The sequence below is a fragment of the Acinonyx jubatus genome, chromosome D2, assembly GCF_027475565.1.
Source record: "Acinonyx jubatus isolate Ajub_Pintada_27869175 chromosome D2, VMU_Ajub_asm_v1.0, whole genome shotgun sequence".
NCBI lineage: Eukaryota > Metazoa > Chordata > Mammalia > Carnivora > Felidae > Acinonyx > Acinonyx jubatus.
In genome coordinates, this window is record NC_069393.1 from 2,647,158 (window position 1) to 2,671,792 (window position 24,635).

General features: G+C 47.8%; 1 protein-coding gene and 1 long non-coding RNA gene across 12 annotated transcripts in view; one reads left to right on the forward strand and one right to left on the reverse strand.

The window, feature by feature from the left end:
• Positions 1 to 24,635, forward strand: part of DISC1 (DISC1 scaffold protein) — a 353,788-nt gene that overhangs the window by 33,869 nt on the left and 295,284 nt on the right. For 8 of the 11 annotated variants that reach the window (XR_008292258.1, XM_053207451.1, XM_027046987.2 and 5 more), the window contains exons 2-4: positions 9,013 to 9,093; positions 14,423 to 15,414; positions 22,245 to 22,314. Coding sequence is in view for 10 of the 11 variants with exons in the window: in XM_053207451.1 (XP_053063426.1) it covers positions 9,013 to 9,093; positions 14,423 to 15,414; positions 22,245 to 22,314 (1,143 nt within the window). In the remaining variant the exon portion in view is untranslated. The remainder of the gene's footprint in view (positions 1 to 9,012; positions 9,094 to 14,422; positions 15,415 to 22,244; positions 22,315 to 24,635) is intronic. The other 3 variants (XM_053207445.1, XM_053207453.1, XM_053207446.1) reach the window with 3 other exon arrangements.
• On the reverse strand, positions 3,423 to 7,546 carry LOC113595835 (uncharacterized). Its single transcript, XR_008292259.1, has 3 exons — positions 6,442 to 7,546; positions 6,062 to 6,237; positions 3,423 to 4,537 (listed from the first exon to the last, which is right to left on the reverse strand). It is a non-coding gene; the product is annotated as an uncharacterized LOC113595835 (long non-coding RNA).

A 24,635-nucleotide genomic window follows, 5' to 3' on the forward strand; every position in this document is an offset into this window, starting at 1 on the left:
GCGACTATCATCCATCATATTGAAGAGGATAGTGCCAAGGGGACAGGAAAGAGCCCTGCATCAAAGATCTGGGACTCTCCCTGTGGTCAGTCATCCGTTCAAAGTCCAGGACCCTTTGTCCTGGAACTGTCCTTCACTAGCTACGAATCCACCTGCTTGTCCTGCCTTCAGCCTCTACTTGTACACAGGGCAGCTGGGAGAGGCCTTCTCAGATCCTTCGGGTCAAGTCCAGACATTTATGTCTACGCTTTTCTTCTGACTTATGATTCCTGACGTATAGTAGAGTTCTCACTAAATGCTATGGTCTTTTCCCCTTTCTTATTTCCCATTGAGATAAAATACAGTCAGTTTGGCGTGATTTATTTTCAGTAAGCCCATGTAGGCCCTTTTCGTTTGTAAGCACTCACAAAATACCTTATTATGAATCTTCGGAAACTTACCAGGTGTCTGTGTCATGCTCATTGGTTTGCCATCACTGGACTTCAGTCTGCAGGAATGACCTGTTTCCCCTTTTGGAACACGGGAGGGTGTTTGTGTGTCTCCAGTTTGTTGACATGTCCCCTATCCTCCCGGGTTCGTCCAAGACGACCACAGCAATTTCCCAATCTCGTTTTCACCTTCCTTCGGTATCAGTGAATTAAAGCCAATTTATTACCCAGAATTGCCTCATTTATTTCAAAATAGGCTGTGTGCAAAGGAAGCTCTATTCCCTTAGCGGGAGCTAACTCAAGTTTTAAAGCCCATTCTAGAGAAAAACAGACGTATCTAGTTTGTGTTAGCTGTTAAAAACCTTTTTTTTAAAAAAAGAAATAGGCCTTTGGATGTTGCTTCAGGGTGAGAAAAATAGCCTGAAGACTGAAAAGGTAAATGAGGAGAGAGAAGGGAAAACCCTGATTTTGAGTGTTTAGAGTGTGTGAAATGTCACTCTTTGCCTTAACTGCTCCCCTAAGGAAAATGAGGAGGTTTTTAAAGCAGTTCTTGGTCAAGGAATGTACATGCAGAGGATTTCTGTAGCTCTAGGGGAAAATATAGATCTACTAAAATTTTACTAAGTTTCTTTTATTTGTCAGAGATTGCTTAAAGGTTGTCTGATATTTTTCTGATAGTTTGGACCTTTTTTCCATGGACTTTTATGTCTTAACGCTCACCCACTTATTTTCTCTTTCTACCCTCTTAAGAAGGTGAGACAAAAAAATATCCCAAACAAAACTAACTCTGAAGCAGACTGTTGAATAACAGATTCCACTCCCCACCTCCACCCCCAAAAACCTCATGTACACGAAGGAAGACAAGGGAGAAAATGAACAGTTCTTTTAAAGACTGTCCACGAAAATTCTGAGATGTTATAAGCATTCAGCAGTGACTCTAGATGCTGGGAAGAACTTGGGGAAAGAGACTTAAATTTATTGAGCATGTGTTGCCACTTGCCACAAGCTATGATGGCTTTTGCCAGTTCACGTTGGTGATTTTATTGTGTCCTCAGAACGGTCCTTCAAGGTGTGGAGGTTATGCCTGTTTTACACCCGAGTGCACTGAGGCTCCACATGCTAAGTGACTTGCTCAGCATCACTCAGATGGGAACTGACAGAGGCAAGATCCAGTCCTTCCTTGTGCTATCAGACCCTCTCTCTGAATATTAAACCGGTAAACCTCATGCATAACGGATGAAATTAGTCATTTACAGAGGTAACTCAGGGCTTGTCTGTAAATGTCCTACGCTCCCAGGGGACTTTGCTGTGATCTCCAGGCAGGGCTGCAGTGAGATTGTAAATAGGAAAACTGACATCTGAACCATGGCACCGGTCTTATCTGAAGAAGGGCACTACCAGAGAGGGCTGATCGGGATGGAGCCGTAAACAGGAAGGCAGAGAGGAAGAACTTGTTGTTTCTGCCCTGCTTCGCCTGGGAAGGGTGGCGAGAACCAGTGAGGAAGGGTGCCTCACTGTCCTGTGTGGCAGGCAGGCAGCTTCGTGACGTGAAGATGTTTGCTCCACTGTCCTGGTCGATGCCAGCAGGTGTGAGATTGCGGCTATGCTGAGAGAAGGTGGTGTGGACACGTGGCTCAGAGCGCAGGCTCTCGAGGGCCTGCACCTTGCAAGGAAGGGTCGAGTAACATTTCCAGATGAGAAAGCTGAGACTCGGGGAAGGTGACCTTGGACGAGCCAAAGAGGGGCAGTCTAACTTCAGAACGCTCTTGAGAACATCATTCACATCACCTCGGGGATGTTCGGCAGTAGCTTGTCTTCTGGTGGATAGTTGATGGTGGACACCAGGTCGCATGGGTGACTTGAGCTCACAGAGCTGGGCACTGTCGCAGCTTACCGGTGAGTGTGTGCCCAGTGGGGCAACCATCCCTCACCGACGCACACCCACCTGCCGGGGAGCACGGCCTCGGATTGCGGGCGTGACTTCCCCTGCTTGCTGTCTGGCGGTGTGCCCGGCTGTGCTACCCGCGGCTGTGTCCTCACCACAGGCGAATCCTAGCCCTCAGGGGAGCGGCCAGCGCCTCGGGCTCTTTGCCTCCTCTGGCAGATGGCCCTGATCTGAGTGCACATGTGGTATCTATCTGAGAGGAGTGACTGGTGGAGATGGGGGCATCTCATCTTAATAATTTAAAAATCATAAAATATGCCACTTTGGGAACAAAAGCTTTCAAAAGGAGTTTAGTGAGGGTGATTAGTCGCTTTCCACAGTGTGCAAACATATTGCTGTAACCAAAGCGTGCTTCAGACACTTGAGCATCAAAGCATCTGTGGGGGCTTATTCTTAGTGGTAAAATGTATTGCTTTGTTCGAGATCATTCCACAGTAACGAGGCACTCTAAAGGCAAGAAGAGACAGGAATTCTTTATAATTAATTTGCACTGCATGAATGTAAATGGATACTTGAAAAAAGTTTGTTCTCTTAAATATCCTAAGTATTCCCCAGTGTCATCTTCCGAATTAGTGTTAAAGTATTACTGTTTAGACAAACCCTTCATTGGTGGGTAGCATGAAGGTTACCTCCAGTCCACCCCTGCCTCGTTATCATCAACTCCAAATGTCATTTGGATTTGAATGAGTCAGAGAGATTTGAGCTTTCTGGATGTAGTCATGGCCTCTTAAAACCTGGATGCTATATATAGCATCTCAATATGAAGTGAGACTAGAGAAGTTTTATAAAAGAGGAATCCTCAAGTGTAGACAAAAGGCAATCATATTCTATTAAAATATATTTCCTTACATCTCAGACCCAGGTTGAGATACAGGTCCCCCTCAGCACCTGGCCGCATGCATATGGAGTCCAGATCTTTATGACACAGGAGTTGTATAATGCTGATCTCTCTTTTATTCCCTCGGACCAGTGCGCCATCTCTCTTTTATTCCCTCGGACCAGTGAAGTGTGGGGAAAAAAATACCGAATTTCCTCCTGTTTTCTAATAGGGCCATTGAGCAGTACATTTGCAATGCTATAATTGTACCATTTTTAAGGTCAGGCATTTAGAGTGGCACAAACCTTTGATGTGGGCTTAAATTCTGAGTATTATAAAAATTTAGTGCCAAGTAGGGACTTCCTTGAAAGACGCTCCAGTCTCCAGGGCACTACTTATGTGCAAAGTGCTGACAATTTGGGATCATTTTTTAATAAACATATCGCAAATTTGGCACACAAAATGGGGCATTTAGAAAGCCATGAAAATAAGCCCCATGCATAAAATATGGCATTAAAAAGGTAACTGTGAACTTTGCAGATGGACTAGCATGAAAAAAAGCGATCTTTTGCTAGGGTGCATGTGAGAGCTTGCAACTCTTTGCTGCACGACTAAGAGCAGGAACTTAAGTTGTTTGGTTGTTTTGAAATAACAGCTACAAAGAGGGCTCCTTCTGGTTCATCCATATTTTATTAGGGCAGCAGTTAAAAAATTCATTAGAGACACCCATCTGTAGCTAGCAGCACTCTTGAGGGGGGTTCAGATGGTGATCAGAGTTTTGAGTAGCACTTTACATGAAAAGAAAAAGACAATCGTTTATAAGAATTAATAGCACTGCGGAGAGAGGTTGTTCAGTGACTTCAGAGCAAATGCTTTCACGTGGTCTGTGAATCTCTTGCTGCTAAATTCCTCAACTACTTGCTTCAGCTGGAGGAAGTAAATCCAGGCATAGAAAGAAAAGAAAACAGAACACAGAAAAGTGGATCAGAGAGGTAGGAAGGTATTGGTTGGCAAGAGAGTACAGGTTGTGACTTTGTGCTGGATGGTGTGTGTGTGTGTGTGTGTGTGTGCATGTGTGCATGAGAGAGGGAGAGAGACAGAGAGACAGCGAGAGAAGAGAAAGAGAAAGACAGAGAGACAGGGAAGGACAGAGAGAGAGAGACACACACACACAGAAAGAGACAGAGAAAGAACAGATTGCTATTGGCCTCTAGGAGTCTACTAACAGTACAGAAAAAGGCTTAGAGTCAGGCCTGAGGCTGCTTTGCTTTAGATTTGCCTTGAACTCTGCCTCCAGGTGCCCATGTCCAGGTGTCTTTGCTTCAGGATGTATTCTTGCCTTTATTCCTGAATTGAAAATAAAAACAGCTTTTGAATGGTTACTCTGTGCCAGGCATGGTATAGGTCAGTGAAGTTCATAATCTTATCTATCTCTCCAGCAATTCCATGAACTAGAGCCCCCTTTAAGGAACAAGACAATGCAAGCAGAGAGGCTGGTGAACAGCATTCACCGAGAACTGGGAGAGCTACATTTTAAACTCCAGCAGTCTGTCTCCAGAGTCCATAACCTTTCCTAGTGCAAGGTACAGGTCCATAAACCGTGTGTGCACACTTGTGTACCTGTTTTTTAAATAAGTTTTTTTTTATTTTGGAATACTTACAGATTTATAGAAGAGTTGCAAAGACATGACAGGGTTCTTTTTCCTCAGTTTCCCCTAATGCTAACAGCTTGTACAATCATGGCACAGTTATTACATCTCAGAAATGGACACTGGTACAGCGAACTAAACTACAGATCTAAATCAGATTTCCACCAATATCCTTTCTTTGTTGCAGGATCTAGTCCAGAATCCACACTGCATGTTGCATGCGTGGGTTTTGGCCCTTACACTCCAGAGTGGGCTGAATGTTGACCTGCTGTTTGGCCCCCCGTTCCCCTCCCTGCGCCTTAGGGAAGTGAGACCGCTCACAGCAGCTGCTTGCCTCCTGGCCCCTTCCTCGTGGGAGAGCATGTTGTGGGGCCCAGGACTCCCACTGTTTGACTGAAAGTGGGAGCCTTATCCAGGCTAGAAGATTTAGAACAGATGTATGGGGACATATTTTAACTTCAAGCCACACTTTGTCCACGTGTAGAGGCTCACAGCTAACAGCCACATTTCAAGAAACAAAAAAGTTGAAGGGAAAGAGAAGATTCTGCAAAGCAACATTCTCTGTGGTGTGGCGAACGTTGTTTATGACGCACTTGGATTCTGAGCACACCAGGATGTTAAATAGGACTTTCTCCTAGAGCAGAGGTTCCCAGGCCTGGTTTCCCACTGGAATCCCACTGGGGGCACTGAGTCTCATGCCTCAACATTGTGATTTCATCAGCTTGGGACTTTGGAATTTTGGAAGGATACCCCAGTGACTCTGCTGGGCAGCCAAGTTTGGGGACCATTCAGTGTTTCCACTGGAGAGCTAAAACTGAGGACAAGAGGTGACTAGTGTCCACACACCAAGAATGGTGCCAGACGCATCGGGCTGCACGTGGCAACACCGATATCCCACAGCCCACACGTCCTGGAGCCCACATGGTTACCCTCAGTCATTTCCAGTCACTTCTTTCCCCCAGCTTCCTCTTTTTCCAGAATTCTTCCTTAGGTGGCATCACAGGCTCTTATGGATTTCCACCAGCCAACTGTGCTTCCCCTCTCTTCTCTCCAGCACAGGGCCCTGCCTTGGGCTCCAGCCCCACCTGTCTGCCACCTGGGCTCTTCACAGCCTGCTGTCTGCCTCCTTCTCCACAGGGGCCACGCCTGCCTGGGCCCCAGACATTTTGAACTTCTTTGAGCTGTTACCTCCATTCCTTCCCTCCACTGACAGTGACCTCACCTCCTTTATGGCCTCCGTAGCCTCAGTCTTTCAGTTCGGCTGCAGGGTCAGCTCCTCCACGAGGCCCTTCCCTCCCTCCTGTGGTAGGATTGCTTCTGGCCCATTCTGCATCTGCCTGTTGACGTTTCTGCCTTGTCCACCGAGCTGTGAGCCCCTTGAGGGCAGGGACTGTGGCACTGAAAACGCATTACAGACTACCTCACAGTTATAAAAATTCTGTTATTCATAGGTTGCATATATTGTCGGCGCCCACGTAACTACCACCCGCTTGAGCGATGGAACGTTACCCTTGAAGTCCCTCGCGAATCATGTCCCCTCCCCCAGCCAGCTTGTGCTGTGTCTATCATTCTTTTGCTCATTTTCGTACTTTTAGCACATACCTGTCTCCTGTGTTCCAGGAAGTGCCATCTCAGTGTGACTCAGTCAGGGCTGACATTCTTGCCAGTTACACCACAATTCTGGGTGGAACCTGTCCCTTTTGACTGTGAGGCTATTGTAGGAAGTGATGTCTGCAGCTTGGGAGTCCAAATGCTGGCATCTGGGTGACCACGAGGCTGATAGGAAACCAGACAGAGCTTTGCTGTCACAAACTCCCAGCGGCTGGCTGCGAGGGCCGTGCCCTGCAGACCTGTCTGTACCCGCAGTGCGTGTGGCTTTGAAGATTATGGAAATGCTAGATCACGGTGAAGTGGCTGTGCTCACCACGAGCAGCTGGTGAACAATCCCATCTAGGAAAACAATCTGTCTTTCAAAGGGATGGAGAGTGTCAGCTTGTGAAGAACAACATGTCAGCAAGCCTGTGGTGATAATTTTGCTGGGAGAATTCATTGACAAGAGCACTCGCTCGGCCCCCGATCGTTTGTGTGTCTACACACTGCTTGGGGAAGGGGGGTGGAGGGTGGGAGACTGTGCTGACAGCACAGAGCCTGACTTGGGGCTCGAACTCACAAACCTCGAGGTCATGACCTGAGCCCAAACCAAGATTTGGTTGCTTAACTGACTCAGCCACCCAGGCATTCCTGTGTGGTGTCCTCTAACTGTTCTCCTGGTGGCCTCTCTTGCTTCCGTGTGGTCCCTTCTCCACAGAGTGATCTGTCAAAACGTGCAGATCTGATCATGCCCCTCCCCTGCTTCAGGTCGTTCAAAGACCGTCCATCCCTCTCCAGGCAAAGGCCCAGGCTGGATGTGGCCAGGACACACAGCGGCGTCCAGCTCCGTCCCGCCCCTGCCCATCAGCAGTGTCCTCCACACCACGCCACCAGCTGGCCTTGTTCCTTCCTCTCTGGCTCTTCCCCGCAGCGTCCCTTGTGACCTCTACACCTCTTGCTCATCTGTCAAGCTCAGCCAGATGTCACTCAGAGACCCTGCCAGACGAAGCCAGGTGCCCCATTCAGCACCATGGCTCAGCACCATGGACCTGTCCATCCCCCCACCGCCAGACCTACCTGTGTGCATGTTTGATTCCTCTCTCTGCTCCCCCAAAGATGGCAAACCACAAGCAGACAGGGCCATGTGCGCCTGCGTGCTGTGCTTTCTCTAGGGTGGGGTTTGGGTTCTCTGAGAGGCGGACATCAAGACAGAGTGAGACATGCAGGAGGTTGGGTGAGGGAGCTGCCCGTCTGTGCAGGGTAAAGGAGGGGAGGAGCGCCTGGGTAGCCCAGTTGGCTAAGCATCTGACTTTTTAAAAATTTTTTTGTTTTAAATGTTTACTTATTTTTGAGAGATAGAGAGAAACAGAGCATGAGTGGGGAGGGGCGGAGAGAGAGGGAGACACAGAATCCAAAGCAGGCTCCAGGCTCTGAGCTGTCAGCACAGAGCTGGACATGGGACTTGAACTCACAGACCCCAAGATCGTGACTTGAGCTGAAGTCTGACGCTTAACCCACTGAGCCACCCAGGTGCCCCAAGTGTCTGACTCTTGATTTCCACTCAGGTCATGATCTCACGGTTTACAGGTTCGAGCCCCACGTTGGGCTCTGCACTGACAGTGCGAGCCTGCTTGGGATTCTCTCCTCCTCTCTCTCTGCCCCTCCTCTGCTCATGCGCTCTCTCAAAATAAACAAACTTTTTTTTTTTTTAAAGGAGGGGAGCAGGAGCAGGCAGGGGAGCTGCAAGGGAGGTGGGAGGAAGAGGGTCTCAGACCACAGCACAGACCTGCTCCTTAGAGTTGCCCTGTGTCCCAGAGGCCTCTAAATCACCCTTCTTCTCGCCAGTCCCAAGAGATGTTTGTTTGGGGTGACACGAATTCAGGAGTGTTCTGGAGTTCATAGAGTCTCTGCTTTGCTGAAGGGCAAAGAACTGTGAGGTAAACCAACAAAGCCAACTAGATTACCCCATTCATCTAATGTCAGATTGAGTTCTCCCTCTTCCGTGATGGAAGCATAACATCCCGTCCTGGGACATGGCTTACATCCCTTGCAAGCTGTTAGGTCACAAACAGCTGGGGGTGGGGGTGCTGTCTTGCTCACGTCCGCATCCCACACAGAATCTAGCGTTCAATAAGGAATTGTTGTATTAAAACGGATCGCACGGTTAAAATGGAAGCGCCATAAATGTTGATTTATTCCACACTAGGACTCGCCCTGCTTGCTAGAAGCTTCTCACAACAACCCGAAGCCACTTCCGAATCCTCAAGTGCTCTCTGAACTATCGAAGAAAGATGAACTCGTGCTCAGCAGAGTGTTTGTGTTTTAGTGTGTATATGATTGGATTCTGATTCTTTGAAAACAAGCTAATCCACAGGGATGTGTGGTTTCTTTACGATTCAGAATCTTTGGTTAACCTGAATGTTTTAGAAAAGACTTCAGCCTCAACCATGACAAATAGGATTAAAATTCTTTCCATGAGAAGAATACATTCATTTATGCTTCCACACTGTACATTTCTATCCAAGTCGTGTTTTGTAAAGTCTTATGTGTCTGTTCTTCTCTGACTATTCTCTGTGTTCTCAGCAGTGGCCCCGAGTGCCCGTATTTCTTCTTCGGGAGACAGACATGCTTTCCCCACAAGGCCCTGGGATCATCAAATCATTGGTGAGTCACCCAAGCCCACATGGGCACTTCATTGTAGGTTTGAACTTTGGGTCTTGGTTTTAAGTTCTTCCAAGTAAATTCACATGTATCGTGTTTTCTTAAATTACATATTTTAGATTTCCTATTTAAAAATAAATATTATCTGGCCAATGTGTATTGGAATGCCTTCTCTGTATACTAGGATTTTTAGGGAATTGTAAGGGTATCAGGAAGCTTATATAGAACATAAGAGGGGAACGGTTTATATACACCGAAGAAAATAGCAAGCAGTGCTGGGTGTTAGTTAGTAGAGGGGCAGGAGTGATGTGGACCGTTGTTGAAGCCCTGTGAACTGGGTGATCAGGACAAGGGAGCTGATGGGGAAGGGCGTTGGAAGCTGAAGGGTGGGAAGGATTTGTCCGGAAGAAGGAAAGCACTAGAGACAGGTAGATAGGATTCTCTCTGATCTGACTGGTTGACTAACCTAGGTTTCCCCCAGTTTTCCCCGTAAGTTAGATAAGCTCATGTTTCCAGACACCTTATTTGGACTGTGTGTAGAGGCCTTCTGACACCTGGGTCTATTCTAAGCTCTTGTCTTTCACTTGCTTCCAATCCCAGAGCTCACTGGGCTGGAGGGGGGGTGGAGTTGGGGGTTCTGCACAACCAGGGACCGGCAGGTCTATGTTCCTCCCCCCAGCGTCTACTATGGAGTGGGAGGCTGTGAGGGACGGGGAAGGCCACGTGAGGCACCTCTCCCTCCTCAGCCTGTCCAGGGCCAGACGGGCAGAATGCAGCCATCTCTGGGTGAAAGAACAGAAGGCACAGCTGGTTTCCCTGGCCAGCTCTCAAAGCCTGAGTGCACTTCGGGCCTCCCTGCACCTTACCGTGTTTTACTTCCTGCCTGCTCCACCCTGAAGTTAGGTGTTGGGAACGAATGTTGTCCTCCAAGGTCTGAATGTGTCACAACCCTTCCTTAACTGCAGGCAGGGCATGATGGACGGCTTGGGTTTGAACAAATCTAAGATGTAGTATCTCAGCCTGGATATATGGTAATCATTGATTTCTCGCCAGAGGGGACATCATACATTTCTTCAAAAATTAAAAATTGAAAAAAAAAAAGTGAAAAAAGGGGACTTCGCATACAGGGAACTGGGGGTCTTTTCTAGAAGTTTCAGAGCTGCCATCTGCCCAATGTGGGTTTCTTCTAATCCTTCTAGCTCATTCTAGAAGTGCCCTCCAGATCCGGCTCTCCTGAGGGTTAGGGTTCATGGAATGTGGTGGTCCCTGCCTCTTGGGCTGCCCTCTGAGAAGGCCCACGCTGGGAGATGGGATGTATGAGTGGTCTGGTGGGTGCAGGAGCTGGGCCATCCACACACCAGGCCCTCCTCTCTCATACCTGTATTTGGTGAGCATTTTTCTCATGTCTGGTCTTCTTGGCTTGTTGTTCATGCAGCACGGTGGCCCCCTGACATCTCACCAGAACCCAGTAGGAACGTGGGTTCCCATCCGGTAGCTGCTTTGTGCAGCATCTGTAACCTGGCTTAGGGGGATTTCAGAACCCTCGGTTGAGTAGCTTTAGAAAAGGCTCATCTAGCTGTAAAAGAAATGACATTTCAAAGAAATTATTTTCCCCTTGGCATCGCTGTTTCGACTTTAGAAGGGTTATCTGGGAGACAATTACCTTGCATTAAAAAAAAATAGTTAAAAGTCTTTTTAAACCAGAAGACAATATAGGTATCACAGGACTCCTTTCTCAAGGTAGGAAATTGCTGAGTTGTTTTCTGTTGGTAATTGGAGCCAGAATTCAGTGTTCTCCCTACTGCCTTTGGGATTCACTGTATGGGCATATGAGAGTTAGCCCCTCTTTTTAGCCAACCCCTGCTCCCTCCTGAGCTCCCACGGCCCCATGAATCCTCTTCTTCTTGCGATTGGGGCCCTAACATGCAGGGGACATCCTCAGATGGTGACACCCCTGAGGGAGAGAATGGGAGGCCCTTTGGGCCACATAGCATGGTGATCCAATTTGACCTCTTTAAACATTTAAAAAATTTTTAATTGGGATAAATACATAGAACATAAAATTTACCCCCTTAGCCATTTTTTAAAAATGTTTATTTTTGAGAGAGAGAGAGAGAGAGAGAGAGAGAGAGAGAGAAAGAGCATGAGCTGGGGAGCATGAGCAGAGAGAGAAGGGGACAGAGGATCTGAAGTAGGCTCCACCTTGACAGCAGAGAGCCTGACATGGAGCTTGAACTCACAAACCATGAGATCATGACCTGAGCTGAAGTCAGAGGCTTAACCAACTGAGCCACCCAGGCGCCCCTACCCTCTTAGCCATTTTTATTAAGTGTATAATTCAATGGCATTCACATTGTTGGGCAACTATAGCCCCATCTGCCTCTAGAACTTTTTTGTCTTCCAGACTGAAACTCTGTCCCCAGGAAACACCAACTCCCTCTTCCCCAGCCCCTGGCCACCACCCTTCTACTCTCTATCTCTGTGAATTTGACTGCTCTAGACACCGTATATAAATGTATATATGTATGTAAATACAGTATTTAGTATTTGTCCTTTTGTGACTGGCTTATTTCATTTAGCATGATGGCCTCAAGGTTCATCCAAGTTGTATAGCCTGTGTCAGAACTTCTTCCCTTTTTAAGGCTGAATACTATTCCATTGTATGAATTGACCACATTTTGTTTATGCATTCATCAATACTTAGGTTGCTTCTACCTTTGGCTGTTGTGAATCATGCTGCTACGAACATGGCTGTACAGATATCTCTTTGTGACTCTGCTTTCAATTCTTGTGGACAGATAATGAGAAGTGGAATTTCTGGACCATGTAGTAATTCTATTTTTAACTTTTTGAGGAACTGCCATGCTATTTTCAGCTGCACTGAAAACATTTTACATTCCCACCAACAGCACACGCTAGGTGCAGTTTTTCTACATTCTAATCAACATTTGTTATTTTCTGATTTTTAAAAATCATTTTCAAATTCGTAATTTTTTTTTAAGTTTTAGTTTAAATTCCAGTTAGTTAACCTACAGTGTAATATTAGTCTCAGGTATACAATATAGCGATTTAATACTTCCATACATGACCCAGTGCTCATCACAAGTGCCCTCCTTAATCCCTGTTGGTGTTCTTTTTCTTTTTCTTTTTTCTTTCTTTCTTTCTTTCTTTCTTTCTTTCTTTCTTTCTTTCTTTCTTTCTTTCTTTCTTTTTTTTGATAGTAACCATCAGAATGGGTGGTCCAATTTGGCCTATTAATGATTCCTTCTAAACATTTTCTGTACATTTTCATCATGTCCATTTCTACTGATTCCAACTTTGCATGCCCTCTGTCCAGAAAAAGAAAGTCAGTCTTTCTTCTGACTTCCTGTCATTTCAAGTTCTCATCCTAAGTGATATACTTGGAGGCAAAGGGTATAGGAAGAGCATGTGTTTTAGAACCAGATAGGCCTTCGTTCATGCATCCCTCCCTCCCTTCATCCATGCATCCATTAATTCATTCGCCTTTTATCAAGCAACTTAAATGCAGGGCATTGTGCTGGTTTATTGTCTCGTAATGAGCAAAACAGGCTTTGGTAAGCTATGATCTGGGAGTTCTGGGGCAAGTTAAAATTCTGAGCTTTAATTTTATTATTTATAAAATGAAAATGGTATCATGCTCCTAGGGTTGTATGTTACATACTTCCTTCCTTTACCCTGACTTCCTCTCCCACCCTCATAGCCCTTACATTCCTCCCTTCACTGCCAGCTTCCAGAATCCTATGGACACGGGTGGTATTAGCCCTTCCCCCGGACCAGGCAATTGGCATGCCCGGTTGGCAAGAGAAGACACTGGCTGAACACGTCTTGGGCTCTCTTGTCCTTTGATGCTCAAATTCAGGGAACAGGTGGCCCATGGGTCATTGCGCTCATGTCCCCAGGGATTATCACTGACACCCATTCCAAAGACTGGTGTGTGCCACGATCATAACACACGGAGAGCCTAAATGCCTAGCACTTTCCGTTTACCATGACAAAGATCCTGGACCTGTCCATGCTCTGGGGGCAGAGCAGGATGCGTGGGCCCGGTGTGAAGCTGTGTTTCACTCCTCACCACAGACCGTAGTATACCTACAACTGTGCTCAAGTACTGCCTGGTGTTACCTGTATGCTTTCCATCTCATCTGATTCATGCTGTGGCAGAGAGCCCGATGACAGCACCGTGTGGGCCTGGAGAATCGGGAGACTTTGACATTGGCCACTCAGTCACTTGCAGGGGTTTCTGGAATATCCATTTCTCCGTGTGTCAGTGTGCTTAACTGTAAAAAGAAAGTTATAATTCCTGGTTTGGTTGATTCACAGGATTTTGGTAGGGAGCAAGAGAAATTAATGTGGATGATGTACTTATTATGAGTAACAACATCCTATGCAGTGTAAAAATAATAAGTAGCCCTTTATCATACTTACTACCAGTGGCAAGCGCTGTTCTAGGCCGTCTCGACATAGTAACTCATTTAGTTAAATGCTCACAAACCACCCTGTGATGAGACAGGTACTATTAATATCTCCATTTTCCTGATAAGCCAACTGAGGCACAGAGAGGTTAAGTAACTTGTGGAAGGTCACAGCCAGCAAAGGCACATCCAGGTTTTGAGCCAGGCAGTGAGGTGCCTGAGTCTATGTTCTCATCTGCTCTACGATCCTGCCTGTGAGGTGTTAGCGTTTTTTACCGTTTCTGTTCCTTTTGCAGAGCTGGTTTGTAGAGCATGTCAGGCAGGGCCTCCTGTGATCCACTGTGTGAGAGGAACTGATGGGGATAAGCTGTGTCCCAGCTGGCTCTCCATGGTCCAGAGGCACGGGGGACATGGACAGCTCAGATAGTGAAAACTCACATACTGTTCAATAAGTAGCTAGAATAAGTGATCGCATCTCGCTTTGAGGAGTGTGCTGGCATTTGCTTTCCAATCGCTTGCTTTCCAGGCCCACTCTGGGATAAAAGTGCTGATGTGCCTAAAAGCCCAACAGGCAAGATGCTGGAGGGGTTCTGAAGGAGCCGCCGAGGTTGTGTCTCCACTGGGCCTGCTGACGTGCTGGCATAACTCAAAGCAACGCCAGCTGCTCTGCTAAACAGAAGAGCTGAGATGCTGTGTTGCTTCTGCACGTTCGAGGCAAGCACTTGGAGGGAATCATGAGAATTTTCGTCCCGGGTTGGCGCCGTGACCACTGAGCCAGCATCTTCTTTGACAGATGCACGGAGCGGTGACCTCTAAACCTAGGATGCTCTCCAAATGCAGTTCCAGCTGAGCCAGTGAGATTTGCATGTTTATGGTGCTGTTTTCTCTCTTCCTCCCAGGCAGCCGGGATTGCTTACCACCTGCAGCGTCTTTTCGGAGGAGGCGGCTGGCACGGAGGCCGGGCTACATGAGAGGCACAGCTGGGCCCCAGATCGGGTTTCTCTACCCAGCAGTGGCCACTCCGTTACGGGCCCAGGGAGCGGCGTTCGGGGAGGAGTCCCTCCAGTCTGAGTCCAGGGCCAGACACTGTGGCCTTGAACTTGGAGGCCAGTGGCGAGGCCCCTCTGTTGGGAGCCCAGCAGCCTCGTCTCTGACCATTGTGGGCCACCCAGGCCTGGCTCTGACCGCTGTGAGGGGACCCTCGGGGCTCTTTGGGATTCAGCTCAGAGCTGACACCAAACTACCTGCCAGGCTCACCAGGTCGTGTGGCCCTGGGGACACTGGGTGGCAGGGGGCGCTCCCACCCATGGACAGTTCTGAGGCCCCAGGCCCTGGCCGGGAAGCTGCCGGCGGTGAAAGAGCAAAGGGCACCTGGACAAAAGGCTGTCTGTCCTCAGAGGAGGGGAATGGCAGCAGGTGCAACCTTGAAAGTGGCCCCAGGGTCCCCTCTGCCCCGGCCGGCTCTCAGGATGGCTTCACCTCCAGCTTTAGCTTCATACAGCTCTCGCTCAGCTCTGCTGGGGAACGTGGGGAAGCGGAAGGCTGCCCGCCGTCCAGAGATGCTGAGGCCCCTTGTCAGAGCCCCGTGGAGACGGAAGCCAAGGACGCCAGCTTGGACAGGCCCCACACACACCCTCGACTTCTCTCTCCCCACTTCAACGTCAAGGCTGCTCAGAGCCTGGCCGACCCTGCCCAGATGGCAGCAGGCAGCCCCCGGCTGGAGTGTGAGACGCGTTCTTTACCGGACGTGGACACTGCCTCCTCCTGTCCCCTGGTCCCCTCGTGGTCAAAGGGCAGCGGCGTGGGGGATGCTCCCCGTTGGGAAACACTACTCAGGAGGTGCGAGCCTGTGCTGCTGGACTGCCTGCTGAGTGACCAGAGGCAGCTGGAGGTTGGTGTCTTCTGGCCGCTGGGGCCCGTGATTGTCACAAGCCTGGACCCCTTTGGTAACTGGCTGCAAAAAGATGTTGCTGCACTCCTGTTTCTTCTCTTTCAGTTTGAACACAAATCTGTTCTCATTCTCATCTTCTCTGTCACGCGGATGCTCAGATTCGCTCTCTCTTGGGCTGTACGTTCCTCTGCAATTCCTGGCCTGACGGATGTGTGGTTAGCTCTGCCCAGCTCTGCTTTGAAATAGGGGCCCTGGGGGGCTGGGGAGCTGGAACTGGCTGGTGTGGGGGGGGGAGCGGCATAAAGACAGCGATGCCCCATGTTGGGGAAGATGCCGGGCGTCGTTTGCATTTACTGTACTCACTGTATTCCATCCTGCCCTGGTGGGAACCGCCTGCCACAGTCAGGAGACCTCGCTCCTGGTCATTACATCTCTTGGACTCTCAGTTTCCTTATTTAGAGATGGTGATGCTGCACAGGAGTGTTCTATGGTTGCGGTGAGAATGTCAGGGCTTTGGAAACTAGGACGGGCTGTATGCACGCGAGCCCTGGCGGTAGGACGGTTCTGTTCACCCAGTTGTCCTACAAGTGTGTACAGAGGGTTGTTCTACTCCCGAAAGATCCTGAAGAGACCCAGGCTGACTCACTGGGCTGTGTGGCTCCTCCTGCTGAAAGGCTGTGTTTTCCTCCTGGGGTGTGTGTGCGTGTGATGTGTGCACATGTGTGCATATGTACATGTGAATTCATTTGTACATGTACGTAAGGAAGTGAGGGCCCACTCATCAGGCATTTGGTAGAAGTACCTGAAAGTGTGAAGGTCATGCTCATTTCTAGCAATCGCACCTCATTTACTTTCCTTTTTCTTTTTTTTTTTAATGTTTATGTATTTATTTTTGAGAGAGAGAGAGAGAGCAGGGGAGGGGCAGAGAGAGAGAAAGGGAGAGAGAGGATCCGAAGCAGGCTCCGTGCTGGCAACAGAGAGTCCGACGTGGAGCTTGAACTCAAGAACTATGAGATCGTGACCTGAGCAGAAATTGGACCGTTAACCGACTAAGCCACCCAGGTGCCCTGCACCTCATTTACTTTCAGTTCTTTACCTATGACCTGATGTTCCTGTCCCTGTCCCTGTTTGCCCTGTTGTAGCCCTCAAGGACCTCAGCCTAGCCATCTGATTTATAACTCCGGTGGACCGCGAAGCCAGGCCAGATATGCACACAGGTCTCCTTTTCCAGCTGACGCACAGAATCCCAAGTTAGATGTGTTCAATACTGATGCCATCGTCTTCCCCACCAAACCCGTTCTAAAGGGCCCCAGTCTTGATACCTACTTGCTGATTAAAAATTTTTTTTTTAACGTTTATTTATTTTTGAGACAGAGAGACACAGAGCATGAATGGGGGAGGGTCAGAGAGAGAGGGAGACACAGAATCCAAAACAGGCTCCAGGCTCTGAGCCATCAGCACAGAGCCTGATACGGGGCTCGAACTCCCGGACCACGAGATTGTGACCTGAGCCGAAGTCGGACACTTAACCGACTGAGCCACCCAGGCACCCCTTGCTGATTTTAATTAATGGACTCCATCCAGTTCCTGAGAGAAACTGCAAGCATTTTCACCAAGCCCCTCCTCCTCGCTCTGCACATCTGGTCAGCCCTCATAGTCCTACAGCTAACCTGCCTCTCATGGCCGTGGCCTCTGCCCTGGTTCAAATCCTTGTTAGTTTTAACCTGGGTTTTGTAAGAGATTTTGCCTTCCTCCTGTGTCTCTCTTCTCTAGGTCATCCTCTGGATGGCCAGCAGAGTTATCTTCTGGAACACTGGTGGGAACGTGTTATTCCTTGGCTTGAAACCTTTGGTGGCTCATTGCTCTTCTGGGGATGGTAGCCAAGTCCCGTATCCTGATAATTGAGACCTTTCCCGACCTGCTCCAGCCTGCCCCCATGCCTCACCCCTGCCGGCTCAGCCATCTGGTGCTGCTTCCTGTTCCTGAAGACACCAGGGAAAGCTGTGCCTCAGGCCTTTGCTTACAGTTTGCTCTCTGCCTGGAATGACCTTCCTGCACTTTTCCATCTGCCAAGCTCCTGTAATCCCCTTGGTGTGGATTTAAAGCCACTTCCTTGTGAGACATTTCCTACCCCCTCTGGACCAAATGAATCCCTCCTTCCATTTTGTTCCCGTAGCAATCTGGACGTGCCCCTTATAGCACTCATCAATCACATTTGATAATCATTTGCTTGAGGGTCCAAATTCTGCACTCGGCCATGAGCTCTATAACCACAGGTCATGTCTCTTAGACAGTTTTGGGTGCCTGAAGCCTGGCATACTTTCCGGCCCTTAGAGGTTACTTGGGTCATTTTTGTTTTTAGTGAATAATTAATCTTGTTAAGAGGGCCACAGGTACTTAATTGACACCTTTTTTGGATTGACTGGCTAAGGCGTAAGAAGACCAATTCCAGCCTTGGAGGGGTGTTTGCCCCTACCAACAATTTTCCAACACCAGCTGGGTGTCCTGTAACTCAATGCAATTCTGACCGCACCTATCCAGAGATAGTATCAGATCCCACAGCTTAAGGGCTCAGTCTCACAAGACCACCTGCCTCTTCTTCAGATGCCCATTTAAGTTCAGAGCGTCACCCGTGCTTCTGACCCACTGGCCATGGATAGGAGGCTCCAACAACCACGCTCTCCTTGGGTTCGATTAATTTGTAGAGTGGCTTGCAGAACTCAGAGAAGCAGTTTACTTAATAGATCATATATTTATTATAGGAGGATATAACTCAGTAACAACCAGAAGGAAGGCAAGGTGTGAGGAAAGGACATGGGGTTTCATGCCCTCTCCAGGCACACCACTCTCCCTGCATGTCCACCTGTTTACCAACCTGGAATTTCTCCCAACTCAGTCCTTCGGATTTTTAGGGAGGCTTCACTACACAGGCAGCACTGATTAAATCATTGGTCATTTGGGATTGATTCAACCTCCAGCCCCTCTCTCCTCCCAGGAGGTTGGGGGATGGGGGCTGTAAGTTCCCCTCCTCTCCAGTCATGTGGTTGGTTCCCCTGGCAACCAGCCCTCAGCCTTCGGTGTCTTCCTGGAGTCACCTGATTAACATAACAAAAGACAACTTTATTGCCCTCCTCACAGGAAATTTCTAGGGTTTTAGGCGTTCTGTGTCAGAAGTGAACAAAGACCAAATATGTATTTCCTTTTACGAATCACAAGGTCACAGGCACTAAGAAGAGGTTTGTATCATCATTCCAACTCTAAAGGTCAGTTTTCAGTATTTCATTGCCAAGATCTCTTTTAACAAATCTTGACAACATATCTGTATTTCTCCATCTCAAAAAGTCAAGCTTTGACTCAAGTGAAGCAAAAGTAGAATGCCGTTATAATGACCAGCTTCTCCCCCTCCCAAATAGCCAAACAAACAGAACCTCCCCTTGGTAGGGACTCCTCTGCAGTCCACACGATTCAGCTCTCTGCGTTTTGGTGAAACTGATAGTTTGTCCCTTTCTTTTAAACTCCTCTTACCTGCAGGTAAATCACATCCTCCTGAAAATCTTTTTTTTTAAATTTTTTAATGTTTTATTATTTATTTTTGAGAGAGAGAAAGACAGACTGTGAGTGGGGGAAGGGCAGAGAGAGAAGGAGACACAGAATCTGAAGCAGGCTCCAAGCTCTGAGCTGTCAGCACAGAGCCCAGTGTGGGGCTCGAACCCACCAACAGCAAGATTATGACCTGAGCTGAAGTCGGACGCTTAACCAACTGAGCCACCCAGGCACCCTAATGATTTCCCTGTTTAAAATGGTCCACAGCTTTGGGCTGCCATGCTGCCCAGGTGCAAGGAGGCTGCAATGTGCCTTACCGAGGAAACGTGTGTTGAATGAGCTTTGTTCCAGCATGAGCTGTAGCGCTGGTGGCCATGAGTTCTATGTTAATGAACCAGCCATATATATTAAAGAAGGCATCTTTAAACGGAAGCACACATAAAACAAGGTTACATCTTGATCAGTTGACAAAGATGTTGTGATCAGAGGCTCTCAGAAGCCCAACACTTGTTTCCCTTGGAAGCAATGGTTTAGTATTTGCTAACTGAGCATTTCCCGTGACGTTATAGAACACGACGACCACGAATGAGGATTGACAGAATGTGTGTTTTATGCTGTTTAGAAATAGCCACCCAGGGACACTGCCAGGGATTGCACGGGGCTGAGAAAATTGTGATCAAAGGAAATGCTAACTGGGTGTGCAGAGGAGGGAAGAGAGAACCTTATAAGTTAGCCCCGCCTCAGCTTGTGGAAGCTGGAGGAAATGGAGAGAAATTGCCTGTCTTACATGGTTGTGTCACTGGATGAGACATGACCATCAGTGCCTCTGCTTCCAGCAAAGATGGACATTCAGACATCTCCCGGGGCATCAGTTCGGCGTCCTACAGGGATCATTGATTGAAGGGGACAAAGTGAAGTGAATGTTGGCTATAAATGAAGTTTTCTTTGACTTTCTTTCCTGTAGTTCTTCTGCTTCAGCTCCAGTAACCGTTCAACAGTACCACCCCATGGGTGTGGTGATGGCAATGGTACGCTTTATATGGCAGCTGAACCACCCATACAGACTTTCTTCTATCTCTAATATGTACGACTGAGTTATTGGTAAAATTTGCACTTGTAATATGGAGCAAATCAAGGATAAAGGGGTTAATGTAATCATTCACTCATTCAGAAAGTATTTACTGACTTGTGTCTGGCTTTGGATTGTATTAGAGTTGGTTAGAAACAGACAGCAACACAGTATCAGTGTCTTCACGGGACAAAGTTGTGTTTCTTGCTTAAAAGTCGCGTTTCACAGAGGTGACTGGGGGATCTGCTCCGCAGAGTCACTCAGGAAGCCTGCCTGTACTACCTGAACGTATGAGTTAGTCACTGGGACAAGGAGGAAAACAGTAAGGATCCTACAAGAGCAATTAAATGCCCAACGCCGAAGTAACCTCTAACACTTGCAGCTACACCCCATTACCCACAGCAAGGTGGGGAAGGAAGTGTAGTCCTTCCATGTGCTCAGAGCAGTGGAGAACCAAACAAGGGTGAGCACTGCCATTTTCTACATGATTAGAAAATAGTTCTTGCCCTCAAGACACCCAAGGGTGAATGGAGCGCACAGACAAAACAAAACAATGGCTGTACTGTGGTGTCCTGAGTACTACGGTAATTTCTTGCAACTCCATTTGTCCCGCAAGCTCAGACCAAACACCCAGCCTTATTTTGACTTTCGTGTCTCCTACCTGCGATCTGTTAACAAACCCCATTTTTTCTGTCTTCCAACAGCCATTTTCTGAATGTGTCCAGGATCAGATCCCTTTTCATTGTCTTCACTATTCCCACTATCATTCAGGCTATCGTCACCTCCTTCCTGGGCTGTTTCCATGGCCTCCCCTGGCCATCCGACTTCTTCCTTTGCCCGCTGCAGTCAGAGTGAGGCTATTCAAACCTCAAACAGGTCATGGACTTTGTGCTCAGAACCCCCCAAGTGCCCCCCCATCACCCTCAACATCAGAACTTTTCAGTGGTCTTCGTGTCTCTTCATGATGCATTCCCCATCGCCTCTCTGACCTCATCATCTACAGCCGCCTTTAATCAGGCCATCCCAGACTCAGCGATGTACTTTACAAGGCCAGCAACACTTTGCCAAGAGCCTCTGCTCTGACTCTTCTCTTTGTTGAAACGTTTTCTCCAGGAGCCCCAGGGTTTCCCCTTTTACCACTTTTAAGTCTTTGCCCAAATGTCAGTGAGATCTTATTTAAAACTGCAGCCCCACCGCCTGCCAGCATTCTTGATGCCCCTTATTGGGTTCTACGGTTTTTCTTCTTTCCCGACACTCATCACTTTGTAAGGCTCCACAAACCGTACTTATTATGTTAATTTTTGTCTTCCTGCACAAGAATGCGTGTCGAGAGACGGTTTAGAATTTTGTGCTGTACCCTCAACACCTCAAACTGGTGGCTGACACCCCGAGGAGACACTCAGTGAATATTTGTTAAGTGGGTCATATGACTAGGTCCAAGGACAGGTCACTATGGCAATATAGAGGAAGGACATTTAACACAGGCTGGAGAGGGTGACACCTGAGTTGGGTGCTGAAGGACATATAGGTGTGAGGCAGGCAAGGGTGGGAGGAAGGTGTGTTTTAGGGAGCAAGGCCAAATCCATTCACTGATAGGCCAAGAATCCATCTTCAGAAAATATCTGGGCTTCCTGTCGAGAAGAAAAATACTTAAAAATGAATGTATTGTTAACTCTCTGACAAACGACGGGATCACTGTGTCTACATGTGGGTTAAATAAGACGATACTGTTTTCTGGAAGGGTTTTGTGGAGTCCTTCCTGTCATTGTCACCCAGCCGGCGGGACAACCTGCCGAGTGGAAGCTCATGTTCTTCTCTTGGCTTCTCTTTCAGTCTCAGAGTGTTTATCTTCATAATTTTAATGTGATTTTGAGAACAGTGAGCATTCAGTCAGGTCAGGAAATTTGCGTTCCTTTTTATTATGCATTTTTTCATGCAGATAAGGGTACAATGTGATGTTTTTGTTTAAAATAACTTTCTAACTCTTTCTGTGGACTTTATACTCAAATTACACTTTCTCTTTATATAACTTTTTTTTTGAGAAGCTAATGCATCTGGCATGGGAAAAATGTACATTTGCGGTTCTTTTTTTAAAGGAGAATAAAGAATTTCAGTTTTGAAATAGTTTCTAAATGTTCTTGGCTTAAAAAAAATAAGTTTGCTTGAGTGCTATTGTAATTTGGCTTTCATTTTTCCCCCTTCCTTCAAACCAACATAGGTAAAGTCCTTAAGATTAAAGCTTCAGAAACTTCAAGAAAAAGCAGTTGAGGAAGATGATTATGACAAGGGTGAGTTTTACTTTATTTTTTATTAATTATTTCTCATTTTCTCTGGAATGTACCATTTCTCTTTTATCCTCATTCATACCTGCCTTCTACACCTCAGTGAATTGTGTGGTCTGTTCCTCTGATCACCTCCACTCAATAACAATTGACTGTTTTACCGCACTGTTATTTTGTGGATTTCAAAGCACTTTATGAGCATTAATCATTGGGCTATAAATTTGTTGATAATCCAGAAATACTCAGAGTACTTGCACAATGGAAGTTATATTAACTCATCATCTGCCTGCTTAGAGTGTGATATATCTATAATTTATTCATCCATTGAAAAAATATTTGTTGTACACCTATTGTGTGCTGCGCAATGTGGCAGGAATAGGAAAGTAAGGTGGATGCATTATCTGATCTTGGGATGCCTGTAAATATAAGTCCCCAAGAAGCTTTTTGACTTCATACTCTCCGGGACCAGAGAGAGAAAATGGGATGAGTCTGAGAAATGCCAGGCTGTGCCAAAGGGATCAAATGTATCAAATTCCCATGTAGATGCCCCCAAATATCCATACGAGAAAGGAAAAGTAACGTGAGACCAGACGATGTAGGAGTTGGTCAGATGCCACAAAAAAACAGTTAACATGACCGTCCCAAAGTAGGATCTGCAGCAGAAACAGCTGACGTGGAGCTGAATGGACACAGAGCAGACTGGGTCAAAGGAAGGATTTCAGGAATGGTTGGCCTGGGAAGAATCTTCAAGATTTCGGATGCCGATTGCGAGATGCCACAGCCATTTCTGCTGCATCTGGGGAAGAGAGAGGACTTAACATGCAGGTTCCCCCAGACACTTAGGAAATAGAATGCAGACTTAAGGATTCTTAGCCTAGAGGCTTGAACCTTCAACCTTCTTGACCCGTTTTCTCGTGTTCCCAGTGAATACGTCACAGACCACTGGCACCGGGGCACTACAGGAGTGGGATGAGTGATCTCCAACAGGAGGCGGCAGATCCTATTCTGGAAACACCCGGAGCTGGTGCTGTGTTGTGTTGTCAGTACATTTACCACGGAGGTGGGGGTTAGAGTGCGCCGGGGTGGGAGGAGGGGGAGGAATTGGGGAATGCAGGTGGAGGTCTAAACTCTCCTGCTGTTTCTACAGGCGGCCTTGATTTTGTGAGGGTGCTAGGTGGGAGAGAGGAGCGAGTCTGAGACAAGGGCCCCCATGAACCCCGCACAGCTGTGGGCAGAGAGCACATGAGCGGTGCCTGCACCAGGGTGCCCCCTGCTGAGTTTTGTCTGTGAAGGGAGCCTAGGTTTGCAGCTCCCAACTGCTGCCCAAATTAACTTTCTCTGGCGTGGGCCTTTAGCACACAGCTCTGCTCTAACACACAAAACTGAAGACACAAGTGGAAAACCAAGCCCTCTTTTTCTGATCGAGGCCTGGTGAACTTTTCCGGACTTGGTTTTCTCAGCGGGCTTCATTAAACAAAGGCCTCGCTTCTTTAGTCTTTTCTCCAGATAGCTCTGAAACACCCAAGGGAACAAGGTTGGATAAGATACGCCTCATGAGGGAAGCCAAAGGAACAAAGACACCTTTATTTAGTGTTTCCATCTGATTTTTTTTTTCTTGTTTCTATGTCAAGAATGAGAATGTCTCCTCAATGAGAACTGGGAGGGCAGGCCGGGCCGTCCGCGTTCCACAAGCCTTCTGGGTGGTTGGGAGGTGTACTGGTGTGTGAGAAAACCCCAGTGCAGGGCTCTGCTTGCTGGAGGACCAGGCCGTGGTGCAGCAAGCCGCCAGCTGAGTTCTGGAGGCGGGGGCTGGTCAGGGGCTCTGTCCCTCCTGATCCACCCGGAGTCTGTGGGCAAGCACCCTGGGAGGCACTTAACAGAGAGTCACATACCTCCCCCCTCCTGTTTAAACTCCCAAACCTTGCAAGCCTGGTTTAGGGTGTTGAGAGGTGAATGTTCTGATGAAATGTGCAGAGGGCCTGGCACGTAGTGAGTCGGGAGTCAGTCAGTGTTTTGTGATGAACAAGTGAGTTGCTTGCTGCTGAATGCATACGCACCCTACCCCCCCGCCCCCGGATGGATGTCAGGCTAGAGTGAGCGCAAGGGCCAAGAACTCTCACCACCTCAAGATGGCTTACGCAGCTCATCCGCAGTCTGCTGGGGCGGGGTGCACGTAGGGAAGATGTTTGTGTGGAGCGTGGCTTATTACTTAAAAAAATTCCTACTGAGCATCTATCATATATAACAGGGCTTCTCAAACTTTAACATGCATGTGAATCGCCTGCGTAATGTGTAAAATGCACCTTCTGACCAAGGAGGGCTGGGCT